Genomic DNA, 24,712 nt, shown 5'->3' with positions numbered 1-24,712 from the left:
GATGGCAGGTGTAGCCCTAGGGCTGAACGCAAACCCGGGAAACGAAGCCTAGCATCTCCTGCTCCGCGCGGTGGGGGGCACGAAGTAGGTAGCATCGCCCCACTGGCTTGGCAAGTCAAACATCGGTGTTTCTATGGTTCGATAGTCCCCTCTGCCCGGGGGTGGGTCACAACAAGGGCAGCGGGTCCAGGAACGTGGTGGGTCCCTCTAACAGTGGGAGGAAGCGGCGGTGCTCCAATGGCCCCTTATCCAGATGTGGCTTTGCCTCTGCCGCACGTAAATGCATGTCCACGTTGTGGATGTTTTAAGTGATTACTCATTTCAAGGCGGGTGTTGAGCCAACGATCTGCCAGTTTGCTGGCTGTCCGGAGGTCAAAGGAACGAGGGCGAAGGATGATAAAAGCCGCACCGAGGTGGCTGCCGATCGGGGAGGGAAAACGGGCTGTTTCCTGCCCTCTGGGCACAGCCTCCCATTTTAGAGAGCGCCTCTTTTGCGCCCTTCCTGCCTCCGCGTGAACGGGCCTTCAGCCGGGTGCGTCCTTCCCCACGAGGTTCTGCCTCTTCAGCCCCAGGTCCCCGAGCCAGCCTGCCCTCGCCGGCGCGCTCTTACTCCCGGGTGCTGGGCCAGCGTCTCCCCGCCGCCCTGATCGGAGGCGGCAGGTGCAGCCTCTTTGCCTTCCCCGGAGCATTCCGGCAGTCCTGCCCGGCCCGCATCCCCAGAGGCGGCCGCGGGGGAGAGGGCGGGACGGTGTCTTTGGGAGGGAGGGGCCTGGGCGGCAGCCCCGCCCCTCGAAGGTTGAAAGTCCCTCCAGGAATGGAGCAGCCGCTGCCTCCGCACATGTCCCTCAGTCGGGGAGAGGAGCCGGGCGGAGGCAGATGCCCGGAGCGTCCCTGGCGACGCGGGGCTCTCGGAGGGAGCAGATGAGAGCGGCTGCTTCCCGGGCCCAAGATGCAGCCCAGGGGGAGAAGCCTGCTCCGCGCCTCGGCCGGGCTGGTGCTCTGCCTGGGGTGGCTGTGCCTGCCGCCAAGTGCCGCCTCCCCCTGCCTGGAGGAGTGCCGGTGCTACCTGACCGCGCTGCTTTGCCAGGAGCCCAACACCATCCAGTCCCTGGCGCAGCTGCGGAGCCTGGAGAATTTCACCGAAATGTGAGTCTCGGTGGGAACCTGGGCAGGTGGAGGGGAGGGCGGGAAAAGAGGCACCCTTTGTCCGGGGCCAGAGGGATCCCCTGTTCCCACCTTGCGGGGAGCGAGCGGAAGCGGCGCGGGTCTCCCCAGAAGAGGACAGAGCCGGTCTTCGCAGGAGCCGAGAGAGACCGGATCCCGAAGCAAAGTTTGGCAGCCGGCGCAGCCTCCGCACCAAGCCAGGTCTAACCCAGCTTCTGCCCGGCTCTGCCCCTCTTGGACTGGCGGCAGGACAAGCCCCAGAGGCAGCGGAGCCGGTGCTGCTTTCAAAGGACCCAGGACCCTCCCTCTTCTGTCCTCAGGACCGTTTCTCCCCACCGGATGAATTCAGGGCCATCGCAGTTAAGATACCTGTGAGCCTGGGTCAAAGACAAAGGCAGGCTGCTTTCCAAATGGTATTTGCAGGGTACCCAATCCGGGGCGTTGGGCAACTTCTTCCTGAGCGCCTCTGCACAAACTTTGCTAACGCGGTTGGGCAGACTTCGGGGTGATTCCAGGCTTTTGCTTTGCCGCAGGGCCCGGGTCGGACGCATCCACGGCTGCCGTGCTAACACCCCCTCACAAAAGATTGTGTGTGCAGCTGTGCCCTGCACAGATGGCCGTTTCCGAGGTCTTTCCTCTCCTGGGGTAAAACGCGAAAGAAGAGTTTAGCTGCTGTTTCTTACCTGGTTGCCCATCTTCCAGGTCCCCTGATGCCAGGAGAGAAAAGGGAGACGCAAAGATATGCGGGGGGGGGGGGGGACGAATGTAAAACGCTGCCCATACAGGTGTGCCTTCTAGTGCCAGGCAGCGGCCAGGCCCCAAGAGCTTGTAGAAGTGAAAATAGGTCCTTGCTGTGCCCGGAGCCAAGAGTTCAAGAACCGCGCACACCGAGTAAGCTAGAAGCGCCGCTCAGAAAGCGGCCAAGGTTTGGGAGTGCGCTTTGGTTGGCGTGGACCTAGCCAGCCCTGTCAAGCAGGGGCACCGGGGGCGGGGGGGTCAGCAGCAGCTTTTGCAGAGGAAAATCCCCAGGGAGGGAGGATCGGTGAGACTGAGCTCTCCTCGGCCCTCCCTGGAGACAAAGAGACAAGCCCCAGTGGAGGAGCAGGGAGTTCTCCTCTCCCCGTGGGGGTCTTTCTCCTTAACAGCCTCTGCTGGGCCGCCAAAGGTGGGAAGCGCAGCTCCTGGATCGGGAGGGGGCCCAGTGGGTCTCCTCACTCCCAACGTAGCCAGGGGAGACTTGCCATGGAATCACCCCCCACTTTCGCCTGGAGGGGCCATGCAGCCCTTTCCATCGGGGCTCAGGGGCTGCATCCTGCCTGGGCATCTGAGTGAGGCATCTCCTCCGCCAGCAAGCCGCCTTGGCCTCCTGGCCACCAGCCATCTTCCCTGCGAGGGAGGCCGCCTCATCTCCAGGAACTGGGAGGCTCACTCAGCGTGGCCGTGCCTGGCTGGCTCCCCTGGGGGGCGTAATGCATCCCTCGGCTGGTACAGGAACCGCACATTAGCCAGCTTCCTAGAAGACCCACCCCGGGCGGGCCCTTTGTCCTGTCGTAAGCCGGAGAGCCGAGGAGGTGCCACGAGACCAGGCCTCCGGAGAGAGGGTGCCACGCTTGGCAGCCGAACACTGTTCACCACGTTGGGCAGACACTGGGCATTGTGGAAGAAGGCCAGGCTGGCAGGGAGTTCCTGGAAGAGAGAGGTGGGGATTCAGGCCAGCCTCAAAGGAATTTGGGGGTCAGAATGTGAATGGAAACACAGTACGTGGCATGGCAGATTGTGCCACTAAATGCTAAGAGTGTTGCTGGGAAGCAGTCCCCCAAATAATGGAGCAGCCGTGTCATGCTGATGAGCACCTCCGCCAAGTGAAAGAGGGGTGCCAGGAAGGCGTGTTGGGTTCCAGTAATGAACCTGGGGTGTGGTAGGATTTGAAACAAGTGTGCCACCCAGCGCACAGCAGCCTGAGCAATTCTGTGCCCACCCCACCCCTTGTTTGGAGGGCTGGGGGCACTGAGTGCCACTGTGGGTCATCTTGGTTAACACAGAGACCACCGGCTGACCCCCAACCCCGCCCCCACTTTCTCAATGAAGGGTGGAATAGATTGGCAACTCCTTTTTATATTCCCTCCACCCAAAAAATGCCAGTTTCTTTTTCCCAGCAGCTTTCAGGAGACTCTTGGTGCTCTCTGGCATCGCTAGGGCAGTCCGCAGGCCCCAATTCACATCCTGAGCCCGCAACAGGTCGCAATTCATACTCCTGTGCCCGCAATGCAGCGGAGACCGTCACTTGGCACTGCTTTACCACCCACATCTTTTCTATTCCTCCCCCATAACACCCACACACACCCACACACACCCACACACGCAACTTGTTCCCCTTTTTAACGTCATCTTTCTTTGATAACCTGGATGTTTGTTTACTATTTTATAAACCTTGCCCTTTTCCTTAGAACCCACCAACTCCCTTTTGCTGTTTATAACTTGCAAACTGGAGAGTGTGGACATTTTTCCTCTCTTTCACATTGATGGAAATCTTATTTAGCAGCACTGACATACAGCCTGTAAGCAGCACCAACCAAAATCACATGTAACTTCAGTTTTACGTGTGATGGGCAAAGAGGACTGAACTGAAATATTGGAAGAGAGGAAAAATCAATAGTTTGAATACCGGGATCTAAATGTATTAGGCGGCCAGTAAATATTTCAAAATGTGGCGGTCAGCCACATTCGTCACATTTTTCCGTTCATTTGGTGCGAGGAACAAAATAAAGGCGGGGAATCAAAACTGTCAACACATTTATTCTATTAATGCATAGAAAACAAGTGCTGCTCAGGGACAGTCACCTAAAAAACCCTTTGCAACTCTGAATGCTGCTTCGTCTGGCGTGAGATTCATTCCAGTGGCCCAGTATGACTTGCTTGTTTGTGAAAGGTGTGGGGAATCTGGGAGCCTTTTGGATCAGGGGTTTCTTATAAGATTTTTGCAGGAATGGTGTGTGTGTGTGTGTGAACTGTATTTTCATTTGCCCTTTGGATGGGGACACTATCTTGCCTGGTCCTCAAGCTCCCGCTTGCCCACAGGTTTCTGCTGTGGGTTTCTGCTAATAGCTCTTCTCTATCTTCTGAACCGCTTAAGTGGGGAGAAGCTGATGGGCCATTATGCCACACTGTGTTTTTCCCAACATCAGAGGGACCCATCAATTACGGTGGCAGGAAGACAGGAATTCCCGTAAGAGCCATATTGGGGGGGGGGGGGAGATGCCACTCGGTCCTCCCAACGCTGAGCCAGAGTGCACTAGCCCCATGGCTGAGCATAAGCCCCGCTGAATGGCACCTGACCGAAATGCGGCTCCTGGATTTCCAAGGCACTTCGCGTTTTCACTAGGCAATCCCCGTCCCATGGAAATGCCTTGTGGGTGGGTCCCCGTCTAGGTCTGAAGTCTGTTTTTTTTCCCCTGCAGCATCGTTGGGTTGGCTGTTTGAAGATGGAGAAAGGGTTCTTTTTGAGAAGCAGGCAGTGGGGGGGGGTCTGCGGGAAAGATGGGAAGTCCCGGGCTGGAACGGGCAAGCATGTTTGTGGCCACCGGTCAATCCTCTCCTCTCCTCTCTATCTGCACCTGAGCTACCAATGGTTAGTCGAAACCCTGGAGGAGCCACAGGAAATGGAGGGGCAGCGGTGGGGGACTGGCTGCCCTCCTTCCTCCCCAGACCCGGATCTGACCACCTGCAGGCAGGCAGGCTGCCCACCCCCCCTCCCCCTCCATTTTATGGCCCTGCTGGTAAGGGTGAGAATGTGTCCTAACAGCCAGGAACCACGCTGAGACAAGGAATAGGTCTCTAGTGTTTATTACTGCTACATTAGACAGAAAATCCTAACAAACTGAAGAAGCGTGGGAAAACCCAGACAGATAAACCCCAAAAGTCAAGGCGGGTCTGACCTGTGTCTCTTTGAATGGCTGCTTAACTCCTCAGTACTATGCATGCGTTTCCCCCCCTGGATAGGGGCCCCCTCCTGCTCCCCATCAGTACTCATGACAGAATGGAACCGTAGCTGGGCCAGAAAGTGCCAGGCTCCAGCAGGGTCCCCTCAGTTGCAGAGGCCAAAGGGGGTCTCCTGTTTTTCAGAGTTGTTGAGAACCAGGCTGGGCTGATGAACCTGACTGGGGAGGACATGAAGACCCCCCGCGAGCTGAAGAACCTGTGAGTTTCGGGGGATGGTGGGCTCGGCCAGGGCAAGAGTGTCGGGCGGAGGGAGGGCTTGGCACAGGGGCTCTGCGTGTGCAGAGAGTCCGTTTCCTTCCTCCCTCTGGTCAGGGGGGTGGGCAGGGGTGGGCAAGGGCCACCATACTTCCCTCTTCTACCAGCTGAACACGCTCAGACTCTGAACCAGCCCCTCATAAGCGCTGCTTCCTTGGAAGGCTGGGCCCGCAGCTGGGGAAGGCTGCACGAAGCTGTCTGAAAAACGGATAATAGGGCAAGCCACAGCCGGCTGCCTCCACCTGTGGTTCATGAAGCGTAGGGTGCAGGGGAAGGCCAGGTCAACCCCACAAGGGCTTAGTGGGCTGTGTGGACCCGGGCAAAGTGTCTCGAGGTCTGCATAGGAAAGCAGCTGGAAAACCAGCTGCCCACTATCCTGGGCATCTTCCTCCCGGGGGGCCGCGCTGTTTTCTTCAGGGCCCCTTCCACTGAAAGCCTCCCTTGGGACCCCCACTTCCAGCTGTTACTACAGAGAGATGCCTCCTGGGCAGGGACTGGGGTTGGCTGCCTCACAAGGACCCTTTCCGACAAGCCCAGTGGCATCCTTTCACGCAGCCCTCTTGGCCAGGGAGGGCCGGGTGACCTTTGCCCCTTGGAGGCAGCACACAGGGACAGGAAAGCCGGTGGCCTTTGGGGCTCCCTGCTGTGGCCCCTCCTGGGGAAGATACGACCTTCTTCCTTTCTTGTAGGACCATTGCAAGAACCCAGCTGAAGTTCATCGCCCCAGATGCCTTCAAAGCCAGCCCTAATCTGACTCACGTGTAAGTGCCTGGAATTGGGGCCCTTCTGGCTGGGGGCTACTTGGATCTCCCTCCTCTGGCACCCCACCGGCCCAGCCCCGGGGCTGAGAGCGCCTGCTCCTGAGCCTCCATTTCCCCTTGGCAAAATGAGGGCAGAGGGGCCGGCCACTCTTCCAGGGGAGAATTCCAGCTGGGGGGCCTTCCTTCCCCATCTCTGTCTAAAATGCCTTGTAGGTCCAGGCAGGGGGTGGGCCATTGGTTTGGTATTCCCCTCCAGCTGAGAGGACGATCAAGTGGGAACATCTGTCGCATGCCACGGAAGTGGGGTGGGCAGCCGAGCTCTCACTCTGGGCAGAATGACCAGGGTCTCCGAGAAGGCACCTGCTTTCTGCAGGCAGAGGTCTGGTCACAAAGCCATAGGAGAGGCCTGGCACATCAGCCTGGGCATGCTATGTCCAGGGCTGTTCCTTGGGTGGGGTGCCAGGTCTGGACAGCACTTCTGGGCATGTCCGGTGGGCTCTAATATCCTGGGCCAATAGCCCCAACCTTGGACCACCAGCTGAAGTGTCTGAATGATGGCTGATCTCGCTGGGGCAGCACCTGATCAGACACGGTGGGACAGGGGGAGGCCTTTATCTCTGTTCTTGGTACCAACTCCTTTGGAGCCAACTCCTTCCTTCAAGCCTTCCCCAGGACCAACTTGGGAGGCCCTCTGAGCTTTTGGATGGCTCCTCCGGTCCTGGCTCAGGGAATGCATGGCCAGGGGCCGATCGTAGAAGCTCCTTCAGGAAGGGGGATAGGCTCCAGCAAATGAATCCCCCATCCTCAGCTCAGTCTTGAGAATCCCAGGGGCCCCTCCCTCCCCCTCCAGGTCGATGTCTCCACTTTGCCCCTTCCCCTTCATTCATTAACGGCTTGGCTGGAACGCGATTAATCATTGTTAGGGTTAATGTCCCTCTGCAACCCAGAATGATCGATGGATTCCTGTTCAGCACAGCCCTCCCTGGCCTTGCAGCAAATCTCCCGTCCCTTCCTGCCCAAGGGGGTTTGGCTTAGAGGGCTGGTGGCTGCCCCGGCCCACCAGGTGGCAGCCCCTCGTGCCCTGCAGGAGAGCAAGCCAAAGCGACTGGAGAGGCTTCTATTGGGCAACCCCCGGGGGCAGAGGGCAGTGCCAAGGCCAGGGGGAGGTGGACAGGGCTCCATAGGGGAGAAACCACTGCTTTCGTTCCTGGGCTCTGCTGTCCAGCTGGCCCTCAGCCTCCCTCACACCAGAGACCGCATCACCTCCAAGCAAAGGCAGATGTGATGCTGCTGCCCAAACAAACAGGAGCCCCCGACACTAGATGAGGCTTGGCTGGGCTATAATAGCCAGGCATCCAAACCCCGGTCCATTCAGGGCACCAGGGCGGGGGCTGCCTCCATTCGAGGCTGTCCCTTCAGCAACCCATGTCAACCTAGCAATGCAACAAATAGGTATAGAATTATTGGCTGAAGCTTCTGGGCCAGTCCCAGCTGGGAAAGGTGGCAGGCAGGCAGGCAGGCAGGCTGTGGACAGCAGCGGGGAAGGGACAGTGGGAAGGAAGTGGGGGCTCAGCCCGTGACACCTGTTGCTTCCTCCTTCCTTGCAGGAATCTGGCATTCAACCAGTTGGAGTTCCTGTCCTGGAGGGTTTTCTATCATCTCCGCCTGCAGGAGCTGTGAGTCCCTGCCCCCGGTCCCCATCCCGCCCCTTGCCCCTCCAGCCCACAGAGTTTGGTCTTGTCCTTCTCCCCTCCTGTGCCATCATCCGGTCTGTCTTTAGATTTCATTTTCCCAAGTAATAGGAGGGCTTTGCTGAAACCAGCCAGGATTCCTCAGGGCCCTTCGAATTCTCAAGCCTCCAAATTTACTCTGAAGGGCTCTGCTGATTCCTTACCATTCCTGTTGAAGCGAATTAGCCTCTCCTGACTAAGGATGTGCAAAATATTCCTGCTTGACTGCTGAGGACAGGCCTGGCCGGGATGGGTGGGGGGCGGCGGCCAAGCCCCCTTCCTCACAGCTACACATGGCGTTTTTCTTTTGGCCGAGTCCACCTCCCAGACGCAGCTCAGCTTTCCTGCTAGGTGCACCCCTCCTCAATCTGTATTGATTAGCTCAGAGCAAAAGATGCCTGGCCGCATCTTCCACTCCATAATGCAATTTGGAGATCCACTCCACTTTAAGCAAGTATTAAAAGAGCAGCATGGATAAATTGGGTTTCCTTATCCGTCTTGGCAAATATCACCCTTCCCTTTTAATGCTATTCCAGAGAGCCAGAGACGTTAACAAAAAAAAAATTAAAAACAAGGAAATGGATGTTCTCCGGACTCCCCGTTCCGGAGGGGAGTGTTGGGGGTTCTGCGGCTTTCTCAGCCTGACTGTGCCCACCTCACCCCCCCCTTTCTCTGGGCAGGGTCCTTCTGGGGAACCCCCTCCGGTGCATCTGTGGGCTGCTGTGGCTGCAGTCCTGGTGGCAGAAGAGGCAGCTGGAGTGGTCAGGCAACCAGTCCTTTCAGTGCGTGCAGGAGGACCAGACCCTGGTTCCCGTGTTCAACCTCACCCTCACGGGCTGCGGTAAGGGCAGAGCCTCTCCGGGCACGAGAACCGCCAGTGGACATGGCATCCTTCCTGCCTGGTGGCTTTGCCACGATTCCAGCCCAGCCCGGAATTTTCCCAGCTCCTTCAGCCACTGTGAGAGCATCCCTTCCCAGCTAGGGGGTCTCATGGCAGCTGGGTGAAGGCCCCGCTCTCCCACTCCGTCTCTGTGCAGATTTCCCCACGGTCCGTATTGACTACGATCCCGCCCCAATGGGAGAAGGCGAGAGCGTCAACCTGACGTGTCACATCACAGGAAAGCCACAGCCGGTGGCGGATTGGGATGTGCCCCAGGTTGGGCCTGACCCCCCCATCATAATCAAGGCGAGTTGCAGGTGGTGGTGACCCCCTGGGACCTGGGGCATGCCCAGTTGGTGGAGCAGGGCGGGAGGGGCCTCTGGAGCCCTTAAAGCAGAGAAGCCGACGGCTCTGGGCATCTCGCAGGGGTGGGTTCGTTCACCTGCCTGCCTCTGCTCTCTCGGCCCTTCCACTGTGAAATCTGGGATCTGGGCTTCCAAAGGAGGCTGGGTGTACTCGGAAGGGCCCCTCTGCCAGCCTGGGAAGAAGGGCAGGGGCTAGTCAGCGGCTTGTGCTTCTTGCCCGTCCAGAAGTCGGAGTCTGAAATCACGCTGCAGATCACCAATGTCTCCTCCAGCTTCAACTTGCAAAACATCACCTGCCGAGCAGAAAACGAAGCAGGCATAGCGGAAGCCGTGGCCCGGCTGAACGTGACCTGTAAGGGGAAAGGAGACGGGGCAGGGTGGCTGTGAGACTGCATTCAGCAAAGGGGGCTTAGAAAACAATATTAGCTGGGGGCGGTGAGTTCTCTGTCTCCCAGCAGGATATTAATTCCTTGCAAGAAGGTTAGAGAGGAAAAGACACCCCAGGGCGGATGCCAGGCCTCCCAGCAAACCAGAAAAGAAATACGGTTTGCTACCTCCTCCCCAAGTGGTACAGTCCAACCTTAGAGTTCAGGACTCCACCACCCAGTTTGCTGCTGATCCAAAGCCGGGAGAAAGCTTGTGGCTCGACAAGAAACCCGCCTGGTGATGTGTCCAAATGGCCATGCTTCTGAGCCCCCTCTTCTCCTGTCCGGCTGCCAGCAGCTGAGTTGAGAGGTCAAAGCCACCAGACCCAGGGACAAAAAATGATAATTCCACCGAAGGGTAATTTTTTCACTCCCCACGCCCCCTCCGCAGTCCAGCCTTGATCTGGTGGCAGGGTGTCCCGTCCAAAAGTTCCTGCCGAGTCTCATAAGTGAAGATTCCCAGCAGGGGCACGGGGCCGTCCGGTTCCGCCTGCCCTGCAGAAGCCCCCTCCTCGTTCTTCTCCCTTCTGCAGTTCCGGCTGTGATTCGCGAGGTGAGCAAGGCGGTCAACTACTACCAGTCATGCATCCCCTTCTCCGTGGATGGCAACCCCCCGCCCAGCATCCGGTGGCAGTTCAACAACGCCGACCTCCCCAACACGACATACGTTTACACCACCCTCTTCCTGGAAGGCGCCCGGACTTCCACCACCATCCACGGCTGCTTGAACCTCAACAAGCCCACGCACTTCTCCAATGGCAACTACACCCTGCTGGTCGCCAACGCCCTGGGCACGGCCTCGTGCACCACCTACCAGCACTTCATGGACATCCCCGACGGAACGTTCCAGGAGGAGGAACCCTTCCACGGTACGGGGCTCCGTGGTCCGGGGCTGCTTCTGCGGCCGGGGGGGCGCGAGGGGCTTGGTTTCCTGGCCCCGCGAGGGGGAGCGCAGAGGACACGGGGTCTGCGACCGCAGAGATGCGCTTTCCCTGAAGATGCCTTACCCCTCCCGCGAAGAACTGGGCTTTGCCAGAGGTGGCAGAAACACTGAGGGCGGTGCATGAATTAGGAAGAGGAGAGGCACCCTGCTGCCTCTTTCCCTAGGAAAATGGGTGACGTGTGTAGAATCGAGGGCACCCTAAATGTGCTGGGGAGGCCCTCTTTTCCTGCTTTCAGCCGGAGAGGGGCCGATGTGTACGCACACGCCGGAGTGAATGTGTGTGCAAGACAGAGGGAGAAGGAGAGAAAGTGCCATTCAGGGGCTGTTTGTTTTTGGAGACCTGAGCTTTGGAGGGCCACCAATTTTTCTTCTCCTCCTTCTCTTTCCACGCTGCCTTAGGCTCCCTCACACCAGGCAGTAAGTGTTGTTCTTGTTTGCCACTGGGAGGTGGAAGGAGGCCCGACTGGGATGGAGAAGGGCCAGTCAGACACACACACACACAGAGCTTGGTTGGGAGAAGGATGGGGTGTAGAAACTGGGGTGCTTTCCCAGGGAGAGATCCTCTCTCTGTGGGTTGAGGCAGCACCCAAAGACTGTCCTCCCCCCACCCCCAGATCTTCTGTGGAAAGGGCAGCGAGGGTGGGGAAAACAAGGCAGGGCGGTTACGGGGGCAGAAGGCCAAGTGCGGGAAAAGGCCCTGGACAAGGCGGGGCTGGAGACGAGAACCTCAGGCCCTGCCAAGGCCAAGGGGCGCCCGGCTGCCCGGAAACGAACCCCTTCTGTTCTTTCTTTCGTGCCCAGGAACGAAGGACACGAACAGCACTGAGGAGGGGCCTGTGGAGACGTCAGAGGAGCACCCTGTTGGGGTAAAGTGCCAAGATGCTGGTGACTCCCTGGGGAGGGAGGGGGAGGCCCCACGGCCATCAGCAAACGAGGACTCTGGCCAGCGTTGCCGGTCCACATCCCTGTTGCCTTCTTCTCGGGGCAGCCAGCCTAGGGTGCCGCTCTCTCTCCCCCACCGCAGATCTCCGTGGCCGTGGTCCTGGCAGTCTGCGCCTGCATATTCCTCTCTGTCATGCTGGTCATCCTCAACAAATGCGGCCAGCGGTCCAAGTTCAGCATCAAGCGTAAGTGGGAGGAGGAGCACTGGACTTCCCTGCCTGCCTCCTCCTCTGCTCTGGGGCTGGAGGGAGCTCTGCCCTGACAGCACCTCCTTCAGGGCCTGGGCAAGGGGGATGCCCGCTTGCAGCCTGGAGGGGAGAAAGACCACCTGCCGGTTAGTCAGGGACGGACCCCCCCCCATTCATCTTCCCAGCAGCCTTGGTACTCTGTCTCCTTCCCTGGCCCCCCTGCAAGTCTCTGGGGGATTTCTCCCCCCCCACACTGCCCTCCATGCCAGTCCAGGGACTTGGCATCTTCCACGGCCTTTGGTGTCCCTCTCGTGGCTCTCAAGGGCAGCCGTGGCCATACTGGCACAGACGGGCGGGCGGAGGTGGTCCTGAGGGCTGGGCCCTGGTGAATGGAAGGCGTCAGGGTAAGGAGGAGCTGCCTCCCCCCAGCCTCCCCCCCATTTCATTAGCCTTCTCCTCCCCCTTCAGCAGGCATCAGCTGCTAATTCACTGCTGGAATTGATTCAGGCTGTAAATGGGCTTGATCGGCCTGAATCACCCCCAGGGGGGCTGGAAAGGCAGGGAGAGGCAGTGGGGCGGGAGGGAAGAAAGCAGCAGCCACTTGTTGTTGTCAGAGTCATCCAGACCCCCCACCCCCACCCCACCCCCCACTTGCTGCTTGAGAGCTGCTCCAGCTGGCAGAGGAGACCAAGCTGGGCTCTGCATCCTGGGCCATCTCTGCGACATCCACTTCTCAGCAAACAAGCCTCGCATGGAGGGGCTGAGAAGCGAGGGAGGCTGCCCTCCTAGGAATGCCATGTTGCCAGTCCTCCTTACTGCCCCCTCCCCAGGCCCGGGTAGACCTCAGCTGCCTTTGGCTGCTCTTGTGAAAGCTTTACAGGTGCGAGGGTGGAGGGGAGACCACCAGGACCTATTGCCCAGGCTGGGCCGGCCAGTCAGAGGCACACCAGAAGTGGGCAAGGGCCAAGCCCTTCAAGGTCCTGCAAGGAAATGCCAGCTCCCCCTGAAAGCGGTCTGTTCCCTTGGAAGCCCGCTGCCCCCATATTACGTGGAGTGCTGCGGCTCTGGAGCCGTTATCTCCGCCCGCCGGGCTCTGGCAGCCATGCCCTGACGTTGATGAAGATGCATGGGGAATGGCTGGCGGGGTATGGGCCCTCTCACGGTAATTACTGGAGGCTTAAACGCTCTGCTTACGGCTCCCTTGGCACTGCCTCCCTTTCAGAAGGGGGGCCACCAGATTGGCGCTGCAAACACGCCCCTCGCGCTCCGCAGGCCCATCAGATGGCAGATGCTCTCCAAGCAGGCGCTGGTGGTCACGATCTCCATTGCCGCCTCCCATCTGCCATAAAGATCTGTGCCTGGTCTCGAGGCTCTCTTGGGGGACCCTCTGGAAAAGGGGATCTTGGCAGGGGGGGCACCTGAACAACCTGTTAGATTAGAAAGTCAAAGAACATCCTGGAACCACTTCTGCAAGATGTTTGTGGATCCTCTTCCAGAATTTGCAAACTTCCCAGAAGTTATGATGCAGCTCAGGCCCTCCTCCTCCTCCTCCTCCTCCTCCTTTCCCCCTGGGACCCCGTGGCTGCTGGATCCCAGGACCTGGGAGAAAATTTCCTCCTCTTTTGGCTGCAAAGGCTATTTCTGGAGTCTCTCCTGGGATCTCACCTCCCCAGGGGAACTAGACACTTACCAGGCGGGCTGGGCTTCACACAACTAGGTCAGTCGCAGACACGCTGGCCACGCCAAACACTTTCAGCCACTCCCTCCTTACTAAACTGGCCAGGTTCTTTGGGAACGGGGCTGCATCCTGGCTTGCCCCCCCCCCAAGTCTCTCTCTGTCCGTGACCATTCGACTCCTGACCAGCTGACCCAATAGCCCTGGCTGACCAACAAGACCGACCAAGCCCACCTTACCCCCGGGGCTCGAGCGTGGCCGCCGAGGGGCTTTGGCAATCCCCTCGCCTTCTCCGCCTTCTCTGCAGGGTCCGTGGTGCTGGCCCAGGAGGACGACCTGGCCATGTCCCTGCAGTTCATGGACGTGGGGAGCAGCCCCCGCTCGTCTGCAGACAGCAAGCTGGAGGCGCCCAAGAGCAGCTTCGTGGAGAATCCCCAGTACTTCTGCAACACTGGTGGGTGCCAGGGGGCAGGGGGTGGCACTCGGCCTCCGTTGGTCTCTGAGGGTTTTGATCCAGGCTCCGCAGCCGGAGGGCCGGGGGGACCCCAATCCTCCGGCCCCTCCTGGGCCCCAGCTAGGCGGTCTCCCCTGTGGGAGGTCTCCCCTTCTTCCCTCTGCCTGCCCCCACATCTCAGGGCCCATGGCGGCGCCGGGCATCCCCGCTCCCTCTAACCGTCCCGGGTGGTTGTCGCTTGCTTCCTTCCCCGCACAGCCGTCCGCCACGTCAAGCGCGAAGACATCCTCCTGAAGTGGGAGCTGGGTGAGGGCGCCTTCGGCAAGGTCTTCCTGGCCGAGTGCCACAACCTCAGCCCCTCCCAGGAGAAGATGCTGGTGGCCGTCAAGGTGAGGACGCCCGCCCCGCCTTTCTTGCCCCGCCGGCTGGGCTCGCAGCCTGGGGAGGAGGGAAGGGATGGCCGGAAGGACCGCCAGGGTCCCCGTGGCTGGGTTCTGCGGTTGTTTCGGTTTGGGGCCCCAGCCCTCCTCCCTGAGCAGCCCCCCTATTTCCTCCCTCTGGAGACCCTGAAAGAAGGCACGGAAAATGCCCGGCTGGACTTCCGGCGGGAGGCGGAGCTGCTGACGGTCCTGCAGCATGAGCACGTTGTCAAGTTCTACGGGGTCTGCACCGACGGGGAGCCGCTGATCATGCTCTTTGAGTACATGAAGCACGGGGACCTCAACCGCTTTCTCCGGTGAGTAGGACGCCCGGAAGCGGGGAGATGCCGGCACTGCGATGCCCGCCCCCAGCGTTGTGCCCCGTTGCATTGGCCCACCGGGGTGGGGGGCAAGTGGGAGACAGCCTAAACTGCACAGATAGTGCCCTGACCTGCAGCCAGTGCAAAATACGTCACTGGGCTCGGAGCAGCGGCGGGGTGGGCAGCGCACGCACGCGGCGGAGGTCTGGCTAGGCTCCCACGCAAGCCACGCATCGCGCGCGTGGCTTCTGGGCCGGCCTGGATGCAAACGGGCGTCGCAGATTAGCAGATGTGTAGATGGGGAGTCAGAAACTTAATAACCCTTTTTTATATATATTTTGTCTGGGACGCGGTGGTGCTGCGGGCTAAACCGCTGAGCTGCCGATCGGAAGGTCGGCGGTTCGAAACCGCGCGGCGGGGTGAGCTCCCATGGCTAGGCCCAGCTCCTGCCAACCTGGCAGTTCGAAAACATGCCAATGGGAGTAGATCAGTAGGTACTGCTTCGGCGGGCAGATAACGGCGTTCCGTGTCGTCATGCTGGCCACATGACCACGGAGGAAGTGTCTACGGACAAACGCCGGCTCTTCGGCTTTGAAACGGAGATGAGCACCGCCCCCTAGAGTCAGACACGACTGGACTTAATGTCGAGAGAAACCTTTACCTTTACCTATATATATTTTATTTTATTTTATTTTTTCTCTCTTCCCTTTTTCGTTACTTCTGTTTAATTTTTGTTGATTTTGTTTCATGTTTGTTAAATTCGCCTTGTTCATCTATTTTTTCCTATCATTAATGTGTGTGTGTGATGTATATACACACACACAAACATCAGGTGGCAATAAAACAGAGATTTTAATATTGGGTTGTTTGGTTTAAGACCGAAACCTTTATTGTATGGCAAATACCTTGATGAAAGTCTCAGCGCGTTCTTTCTTTCTTTCTTTTTTTAAAATTTTTTCCTTTCCAATGTTGTGCTGAACTTTGAAAGAAAGAGCCAAATAATTTGGATGCTCATGACTCTGATATACTAAACTGCAGCTAGCACTGATGGAACATCTCCCTTCTTTTCTTCATTACCCATGCTCTGAATTGCCTAAATAATTAGAATGTCAAGAATTTGTAATTATTTCCTATAAATATCATTGTACTGAAATAACATAACGTGTTGGGATTTGTGACAACACAATAAAAAGGAAATAAAATAAAATACATTATCAGATGCAGGCAGCCCACCTCAGATAGGACACCATGTCCATTTTAGGCTCTGCTTTTGCGCCCTTCGCCGGTCCATCCATTCCTGTGACCATCCCGTTTGTCCCATGCACTGGTTAGACAAAATGCACAGTTCCGGGTTAACAAGCGAAGAGCTTAAGGCAGTGTTTCTCAACCTTGGGAACTTGAAGATGGGTGGACTTCAACTCCCAGAATTCCCTAGCCAGCCATGCTGCCTAGGGAATTCTGGGAGTTGAAGTCCACCCATCTTCAAGCCGCCAAGGTTGAGAAACACTGCCTTAAGGCCTGGCTGAGATCTGTTGGGTGGGAGACCCATAAGCCAGAGCACCTGTTTTCCTGCTCCCACCTCAGATGGGCCGGGTGTGTCCCTGGTGAGCCCAGGAGGAAACCCTTGTGGTGTCCGTGGTGGACCACGTCTCTCCACACAGCACAGAAAGGCACAGAGGACCCTCCCGCTTCCTTCCAGTTTCCAGTTGTTGGAGCCGTGGCACCCAACTGTCCCAACTTGTTCCTCCCTTCTTGCAGCTCCCCACCCCCCACCCCGTGTCTCTTTCCCCCTCCCCTGCTCCATTACTGGAGCAGTTTCCCCAGCCTTTCTCCCTCCCCGGCTAATGCAATCTTCCCTTTGCAATATTGATTAGATTAGTTGTCTGAAAGGCTCAAATTGAAGGGGATTGGCCATCAGCTGGAACAATCGGAGGCTCTTTCGATCGGCCCCCAGGTATTGCCCGTAGGCGAGAGCTGCCAGCATCCCTCGGACGCATGGGCAGCTCCGCTCGGAGGGTTATGGTGATAAGAGTTGGCATTAATGGAGGGCTTGCTGCAGACACCTTGGCCGGTACCGTCAGCCGTGTTTTGTGTCAGGACAGAAAATGGGGAGGCTGCTTTGGGAAATGGCCCTGGACTAGCCCTCCTGGGGTGGGTGGGTCGGTGTCCTGCAGACCCTGGGCAGAGGAGGGAGCCAAAGGACATCCAGCTGTCTTCAGGTGCAGGGTTCCGGAAGTGCCCATTCGCCATCCTCCTCTCCTCCCTGGCTCACGGTGATTGAGTCGGAAATAGTTCAGGGTTTTGCTGCATCTTCCGCGCACGGCGTGAGTAGCCATCTTTTGTGGGCAGATGGGGGAAGAAATACCCAAAGGGGTGGCAGCTACCACACCTTGCCCTCACTGCCCAGCTGCATTCCTGCCCTTCCCAAATTCCAGGTGCAGGTTTGCACAAAAAGGTTGCCATGGTGAGGCCACGCACAATTTGTGGATTGCCCGTTCGACTTCCAAAGAGGATTGCATTGCGGGGGTCAATCCCCTAAACAAAATCCAATTAAGGAGCAAAGAGGATGCTGGCCACACCCCGGTCCCCGCGAGCGAGGTCCCACCGATCTCCCTCCCTGCAGGTCACACGGGCCAGACGCCAAGATCCTGGACAATGGGAACGGCCAGTCCTTCGGCCAGCTGAACCTGGGTGACATGCTGCGGATTGCCACGCAGATCGCCTCCGGCATGGTCTACCTGGCCTCCCAGCACTTTGTCCACCGGGACCTGGCCACCCGAAACTGCCTGGTGGGACACAGCCTGGTGGTGAAAATCGGGGACTTCGGCATGTCGCGGGACATTTACAGCACAGACTACTATCGGGTAAGGACAAGGACGGGGCACAACCTGCAGCCTTCTGGAGAGTTTGGAACAATCTCCCGCTGGCTGTTGCTGGCCTTGGCCAGACTCCCACTCCCTGCTGCCAATCTGGAGCCCGCTGCTTTCCTGTTGGCTGTTCCGAGTCCCCCTCAGATGCTCCTCTCTCCTGGCTGGCACCTGCTGTTCTTCTCTGCCCATCACCGTGGGCAGCCTCTGCCTCTTGTTTCTAGGGCAGTTCCTCCTCTGGGCCTCCCCCCAAGACTCCAACAGGCGTCCTCCCCCAGCAATGCCGATTCTCTGGGGTTTGCAACATGGGGGTGGGTGGGAGGAGGGCTTCGCCAAGGAAGACCCACCAGGCATTTTTGGGTTCTCGCCGCCAAACTCCTCTGCACTTTGCGCAGTGACCCTGTGAGGCCTGGTGGTCAAGTGGTGGCTGTCAGCATCCTGGACCAGCTTTCTTCCCCCTCCCAGGCCTTGAAGGGATTTACCTCCTGACAGGCGGGGGGGGGGGGGGGGGACAGGGGAGACCTGCCAGGCCACTCCTCCCTCTCTTTTTCCCTTTTAGTTTCTCCCCCAGCCTCTATCCATTTTTAATGGGGCCTGGGGTGGAAAAACCTATAAGCACTTAGCGGTGGAAAGGCGGGAGGGGGGCAGAGAGCTGCCATTTAATGGTTAATTAAAAGGAGGGAGAGGGCGCGGAGCAAGAAGGCAAATGGAGGGTGGAAAGTCTGCGAGGGAAGAGACAGGAGGGTTCCCAGCGAGGAGCAGCAGCAGCAGCGTCTGCTCGGGGCCTCCAGGAGAAGGCATTCTAAGTGCACTTACAGGAACGCTCCTGGAACGGAAGGGACGTCTTCCTTCCTGGGCCAGATGTTGTGCCCTTCCCCAAGGCTGCCATCGCCCCCCAAATGACTAAGAGTGCTGAGCACCCCTCTGTACTGGAGCCTGTCCACTGGCACCCATCCACTGGGGCCTTGCCTGCCCCCTCCTTTCCGGGTGGCAAGAAACACGCCTGCCCCAGACCCTGCCGCAGGACGTGGCATCTGCTGCACCGCGCCCTTGGCACTCTGCCGCCTCGGCTCCCACCACATGGCCCCGCTGGCTTGTGCCTCCCAGCCGCTCACCACGTTCCTCCCCCTCCTCCTCCCCCGCAGGTGGGGGGCCGCACCATGCTCCCCATCCGCTGGATGCCCCCCGAGAGCATCCTCTACCGCAAGTTCACCACCGAGAGCGACATCTGGAGCTTCGGCGTGGTCCTTTGGGAGATCTTCACCTACGGGAAGCAGCCCTGGTACCAGCTGTCCAACACGGAGGTAAAGGGTGGCCTGGGCACTGGCTGGGGAATTCCGGAAGTCGAAGGCCGCCCGTCTTCAGGGGGCAGGGTCGAGAAACACTGGTCTAGGTGGCGCTCTCGCTGCGGGAAGCTCGTCGGCGGTGTGCAGACAAGGCGGCGGCCGCCCCGTGCGGTTTCTTACCCTAAGCACCCTGTCCCTGCTTCTGGGGGGCACGTACAGCAGAGCTCCCTCTCGCACTTCGCCCACAGGCCATCGAATGCATCACCCAGGGCCGGGAGCTGGAGAGACCCCGGACCTGCCCCTCGGAGGTCTACGACATCATGCAGAGCTGCTGGCAACGGGAGCCCCAGCAGCGGCAGAACATGAAGGACATCCACGGCCGCTTGCAAGCCCTGGTCAAGGCCCCCCCCGTGTATCTGGCTATTCTCAGCTAAGGGTGAGCGGGGGGGAGAGGGGGGGCGTTGCCCCCAACTTCTCCATCCATCCGTCCATCCGTCCATCCAGCCAAGCCACCCAACCCGTGCAAGATCCGTTTCCGAACTCAACCTGGCAGGGATGACGCTCTTCCCTCGTGGAAAAGCAAACTGGTTTCGCGGCCTGACGTGGGCAGGAGGTGGGAGAGAGGCATCCGTTTCTCGGCCTTGTGTACATAAAGACCCATCTGGGGGAAGGGCCCCGATCTGCTGATGGAAGCCCCATTCGGCAGACAGCGGTTCTCTGGAGCGACGCCCCTCTCTCAACGCTGGGTCCTAGGAGGCAGCCGGGCAGACTCAAAACGGACCCACTGGTGGGGGTGGGGGCGAGGCAGGGAAGCCGCTCGGCCTGGTCTGGGTGACGTCAACCTGTTTTTCCATCGGTGCTCACCGGCCGATCAAAGTGACTCTCTCCAGATGCCTTTTGTGGGAAGCCAACAAATGCGGTGTCAGAGCAGGCGTGAGAAAAGACATTGCTGCTGCAAATTATTATTTATTGTCTTAAGCTGTCGATCTTCATTATAATAAATAGCTTTTGGGTGGGGGATCCGGAGCATCCAGACAAACCTGGATGCGAGAAGCAACCCGAGACTTAGAACTGGCTGTGAAAGGGAGATTGACACCCCGGTTGATTGAGGCGAGCAGAAGTCCCATCATCCGTTTGAAGCATGATCTAAAACGAAGCTCCGGTCCTGCTGGTGAATTTCTGACTTGAATACAAGCAGTCCTCGACTTATGACCACATTCGGGACCAGCACTTCCATTGCTAAGTGATGCAGTCATTAAGTGAGTTGCACCCAATTTTACGACCTTTTTTGCCATGGTCGTTAAGCAAATCATGACAGTCATTAAGCAAATGTAGTTTCCCTCATTGACTTTGCCTGTTGGAAGCCCCCTGGGAAGGTCGCAAATGGTGATCATGTGACTGCGGGGACACTGCAACTGTTGTAAGTGCGAGGACCAGTCATAAGTCACTTTTTCCAGCATCGTCTTAAGTTTGAACAGTCGTTAAACGAATGGTCGTAAGTCGAGGACTACCTATGTTGCATCCAAAATAACCTGGACTTGTTTCTAATGTAGGCTAAAGCCGTAATACGAGGGAGATTGCAATGCAAGGAGCCTTCCTGCCTCAGGAGAGAGCCTGACGGCAGCGGCCTGCTTTCTGCCCCTCTGCCCTGGCAGGTGGCTTTTCTTGCTTACTTGGAAGACAAGCTTGATGGGAGAGCCCCAAGCTATCAGCAGCCAGCAGGGCTGCTCAGCTTGGGATAAAGGCTCTTGTGAAAAATGCCTTTTGTTAAACTAGCGCAGGACAATCGGTCACCTTCCCCCGCCCCACACCTGGCAACATGGGCTTTTCCTTGTGTCCAGCTCTTACGGGGCGCTGATGGTGGAACACAATTTTCAAGGCAGAAGGAATGATACTTAATTGGGATTAGGGACCTCTGATATAGGTGTTAGGCTCCTCCAGAGGGGTTCCTCAGTCCTCCTGCCCCCCTCTCTAAGCACTTACTATATTAGCAAGGTGATGAAGACCTCGTCCTGGGACTGGACAGACACCGCCTGTCCTCCCCTCCCCGGGGTGAATCCTTCTCAGGCGGCCAAGAAGGGTCACCAGGCGCTCAAGGATGTTTGGGGGACACGTCACACCCAGGCTGAGCTCTCGGTGTTAGATGTTTGTATGAATTGGAAGAAGGTGCTGGAAAGAACCTGGCCCGAATAGCAAAATAAAATCTGTTGGATTCACTCACATCTTTGGAGGGAGACGTGCCTGCCTTTTTTTCGTTCATGCACCACTGCACAGGATTGGGGGGGAGCCCCAAAGCTCCACATCGGCCTTGGTTTGTGTGATGTGGGTGGGAGTCACTTTGCTAGGCAACACTCGCTCCAACTTGGGGAAGCACCGATGAAGCCAGGCCATCTTGGTGCTGCAGAAGGGACCTTCTGGTCCACAGGAACATTTTCTTCCCTCCCCTCCTCTTCACAGAAATGCAGAGATTGTGCCCAGGTGTAAAACAATAGAATTATGGAGCAGTAAGGGGCTTTGAACCCCTTGCCCAGTGCAGGACCCCCAATTAAGTCACCCTGGACAGATGGCCATCCAGGATTTGGTTCCCACCCCAACTGCTTTTACTTTTAAGAAGTTTTCCCTTGCATTGCACCCTGCAGATCTGCCTTCGTGTAACCAAAATCCATTTTTCCATCTCTGGAATGAGAGACCAGGCCTGGATGCTCTTCCGAGGGACCACTTTCTGGGATCTGAAGAGGGCAGCCATGTCTGGTCCCAAGGCAGAATGTGTCCAGCTCACCTTCGCTTCTTTCTCTGATTATTCCCTTCTCTGATTATTAGTCTCTGCCAAAGGAAATGGGGTCCCATCCTCTTCAGTCACCCCCCCTTGCCTCCCCACCCCTTTGCATTGTTAGGGGCAACGTCCCTGCACAGAGATGCCAGAGACGCATCCTGGTCCTCCTCCCCACCCCATCTGAGTGGGGGGTGCTGCTGCTCACCCGGGGCTGTGTCTCTGCCTTTCAAAGCTGATCGGGGGTGACAGGACAAGTGATTGCCCCCTCCCCCCGAGAGAAAGAAAATGCACACCTTCATCAAATCAAAAGCCTTATTGAATCCTCAGTAATCACATCTGTGGGGTAATGGGGGAGCGACTCACGCCCAGCTGGGCTCAGCACGGCCTGGATCCGGCTTTAATGGGGCTGAATTGATTTCATCCAAGTAATGAACGAGGGTGGTTTGGTTGTCGCCCAGGGCGAGAGGAAGGGGCAGATGCAGGGGGAGCAGAGATGTTTGATTCAGGGTGCCAGCAGACCTCCCTTCCCACTCAGGGGGCAGAACGGGGACCGAGGCACCCGCTGCAGGTGGAGGTGCCCAAAGCCGCAGAGAGATTTCTGCCCAGCCCCAAGAGAAAACCGCAGACGTGGAATGGTCCCGAAGACTGTGTGGGCAGCATTGACTGCGCCAGGAACGAGGGTTGCATCTTTGGCCAAACGCAGTGAGCTGGCAATGTGCACCCAGGGCAGAAGCTGGGCGTTGGGGTGCCATGGGTGCTCTAGGCCTATTGCTACTCAGAGGGGCAATTGTGGGGCCAAAAGGAGCAGGGATCATGGGCCCCTGGCATTCCAGAAAGAGGCCAGCTGTGCGCTGGGGGGCTTTTACCAGCCACAGGCATTTCCTCCAAGCCCCTGAATGTGCTCAGGAGGTGTGACTGAGTGTGCAACAGCAGCACCTCTGGCTGCGCTCCAGGTGTCCCCCCAAGGCATCCATGTGTCTGTCCATCCCTGCTCTTCCCTGGACCCGGGCAGAGGGAGACGCGGATGAAACTTGATTCAGCCCCTGGGAAGGCTCGTGGCAGCCGCCCTGACATTAATCTTCCTCCTCTCCTCCTGATGCTGCCTTCCCCACCTCTGGGTTGAGGTGGAAAAAGGCCTGATGAGGGTGGGGTGGCGTTAAGTTTCAGAGCGCATCTCGCTGGGTCTGTGATATTGACAAATGACGCAAAGCTGCCAAGGGGCTGGGGAAAAGAGAAGGCCAAAGGGAGCAAGTGGGAATTAAGAGGAGCCCTAAAACCAAGGGGGAGGCGGGGTTAGGTGGAGGGGGCATTCTTGCCCATCTTTGATGCCCATGGTCTGTTCTAACTAACCAAGAGATGGGGTGAGCTGGGAGACGCCCAACCCCAGGGAGAGAGCTTTTCTCAGCCACCGCATCCCACAAAGCCTAGGGATGAATTCGTGACCTGCTTAATGACCACAATTGGGACTGGAATTTCCATTGCTAAGTGATGCGGCTGTTAAGCGAATTACATGGTCATTAAGCAAACCACATGGTCGTTAAACAAATCACACGGTTCCCCATTGATTTTGCTTGTTGGAAGCTGGCTGGAAAGGTCGAAAATAGCGATCCCGTGACTGTGGGATGCTATGACAGTTGTAAGTGCGAGGATAGGTCGCAAGTTGGGCTTTTTAGCGGCATTGCAAGTCCGAACTGTAGTTAAATGAATGGTCATTAAGTGAGGACATAGCCACAGCTGAAGGTAGCCAACCCCCTAAGATATACCAGGAAGTGTCACCATAAAGAAGAGATGAATCTGAAGCAGGTGGGAAAGGGGGCTCTTCTGATGTAGCAAAGAGGCCCTGCTCACAGACATGCAATATTCACCAGAGCTTGACCGTTGCCATTCCAAGGACGCTTTTCGCATGTCCCCCAAGCCATCCCTTTTCAACCAGTGTTGCTTCCTTTGTCCCAATGACCATCTTTTTTAACTCCATGGAACGCGATGCAGCCCACCCACCCACGAACCCACCTGCTCTTGCCTGAACTGAGAGCTGGAATGAAGAGGGCTGCCCACGGCAGAGGCAGGAAGGGGGAAATGTGGGCTCCGTCCACATGTGGGGGGGGGGTGACTGCCACCACTTGGCCCCCAGGACCAGCGGGTGGAGGACCCGGCCTCCTTCCCAGTCCATCCGAGCCACGAAGGCTGCTGGGCATTTTGCAGCCAGAACTGCTGGAGAGGCCCTGCTGCCCTTTTCTGCCCCAGGGTGGGGGGATGATTCTTGGCTTCACTAATGTTTCCCCGCACTGTCCCCACTAGGAACCATAGATGGAAAGGGGTCTTTGGTGCATCCCATGCCTTTCCAAAGGAGAAACGTCTTTGAAAGCGGGCGGGGGGGCAGGAAGGGCTGGAGCTGTACTTGAAGGCCGGGGCGTGGGGGTGAGGAAGCCAGAGAGGGAGGGAGGAGGGCCCGAAGCCTGCAGGTCATGGAGCAGCTGGGCTGAGGTCCTGAAATGCTCCCCAGGGCGTGATGGCCCTTTGATGGCGGTCTCCCGCCAAGGTGGTGCTGCGGCTTCCTCCTCTCCCTCCCCCATGAAACACCCAGAAGCCCATCCATCACAGCCCCCCCGCTTCTGCCGGGCTAATTGTAACTAATGGCAGCCCCGGATGGTGGGGAGATTGCCTTGTAGAGAGGCAGCACCTATGGAATGTGGAAATCATTACCAGCAATCGGCGTTCTTAGGCTAAGGGGGAAAAGCAATTAGCTGGGGGGGGGGGCGGGCTGGCATCTGTCCTCAGCAGCTGGGGAAGCAAGCGGGGAGCTGCTGGAGTGGCTGGTCTGGTGGCTCAAGGTCCAGGGAGGAGAAGGCCCTCTGATGCAGGACATTTCCTCCGCCCTTTGTGTGGAGTGGTGCCCCCTGAAGTGGAGGCCCCCCCCAGCGGTCCTCGGCTCCAGCAGGGGCTTCGTGGGGCTGCTCCTTCCCAGCACCTGACCTGCGGGTTCAGGCAGCAAACGGCCTTGCAGCTGCACTTCACCCTCCCCCGTGGCTGAGCTTGGTGGGACTTCACCTCTCCCCGCTTGGCGTGCCTTTGCGGCGCCAAGGAGGGTGCCAGCCCGCAGAAGTGTTCATTCAGGCCCCCGGCAAAGGGGGTTGTGTGACCGGATCTGGCCCCGGGCAAAAGGACGGATGCTGAGGTGGACATGGGCCCCGTATGGTTTCGGGTCCTGGGTGAGACCAGCCAGAAGGACCCTGGCAAGGCTCAGGAAGGAACTGGACCCTGCTGCC

General features: G+C 58.1%; 1 protein-coding gene across 1 annotated transcript; it reads left to right on the top strand.

Annotated features, from left to right (window-relative positions):
- The first annotated feature begins 813 nt into the window (after positions 1 to 813).
- NTRK1 (neurotrophic receptor tyrosine kinase 1) lies at positions 814 to 20,895 on the top strand. The gene is made up of 16 exons (XM_063316676.1): positions 814 to 1,146; positions 5,287 to 5,361; positions 6,108 to 6,179; positions 7,787 to 7,855; positions 8,590 to 8,750; positions 8,947 to 9,095; positions 9,380 to 9,506; positions 10,113 to 10,448; positions 11,324 to 11,388; positions 11,547 to 11,649; positions 13,635 to 13,781; positions 14,040 to 14,170; positions 14,345 to 14,517; positions 17,144 to 17,384; positions 18,533 to 18,691; positions 18,922 to 20,895. Exons 1-16 carry the CDS (start codon positions 950 to 952, stop codon positions 19,105 to 19,107), a joined length of 2,391 nt encoding a protein of 796 aa, XP_063172746.1. The 5' UTR covers positions 814 to 949; the 3' UTR covers positions 19,108 to 20,895.
- Positions 20,896 to 24,712: the final 3,817 nt, after the last annotated feature.

Source organism: Candoia aspera, chromosome 17, assembly GCF_035149785.1.
Source record: "Candoia aspera isolate rCanAsp1 chromosome 17, rCanAsp1.hap2, whole genome shotgun sequence".
Taxonomy (NCBI): domain Eukaryota; kingdom Metazoa; phylum Chordata; class Lepidosauria; order Squamata; family Boidae; genus Candoia; species Candoia aspera.
The sequence above is the reverse complement of the archived record's forward strand: the minus strand, read 5'-3'. Positions and strand labels throughout refer to the sequence as shown.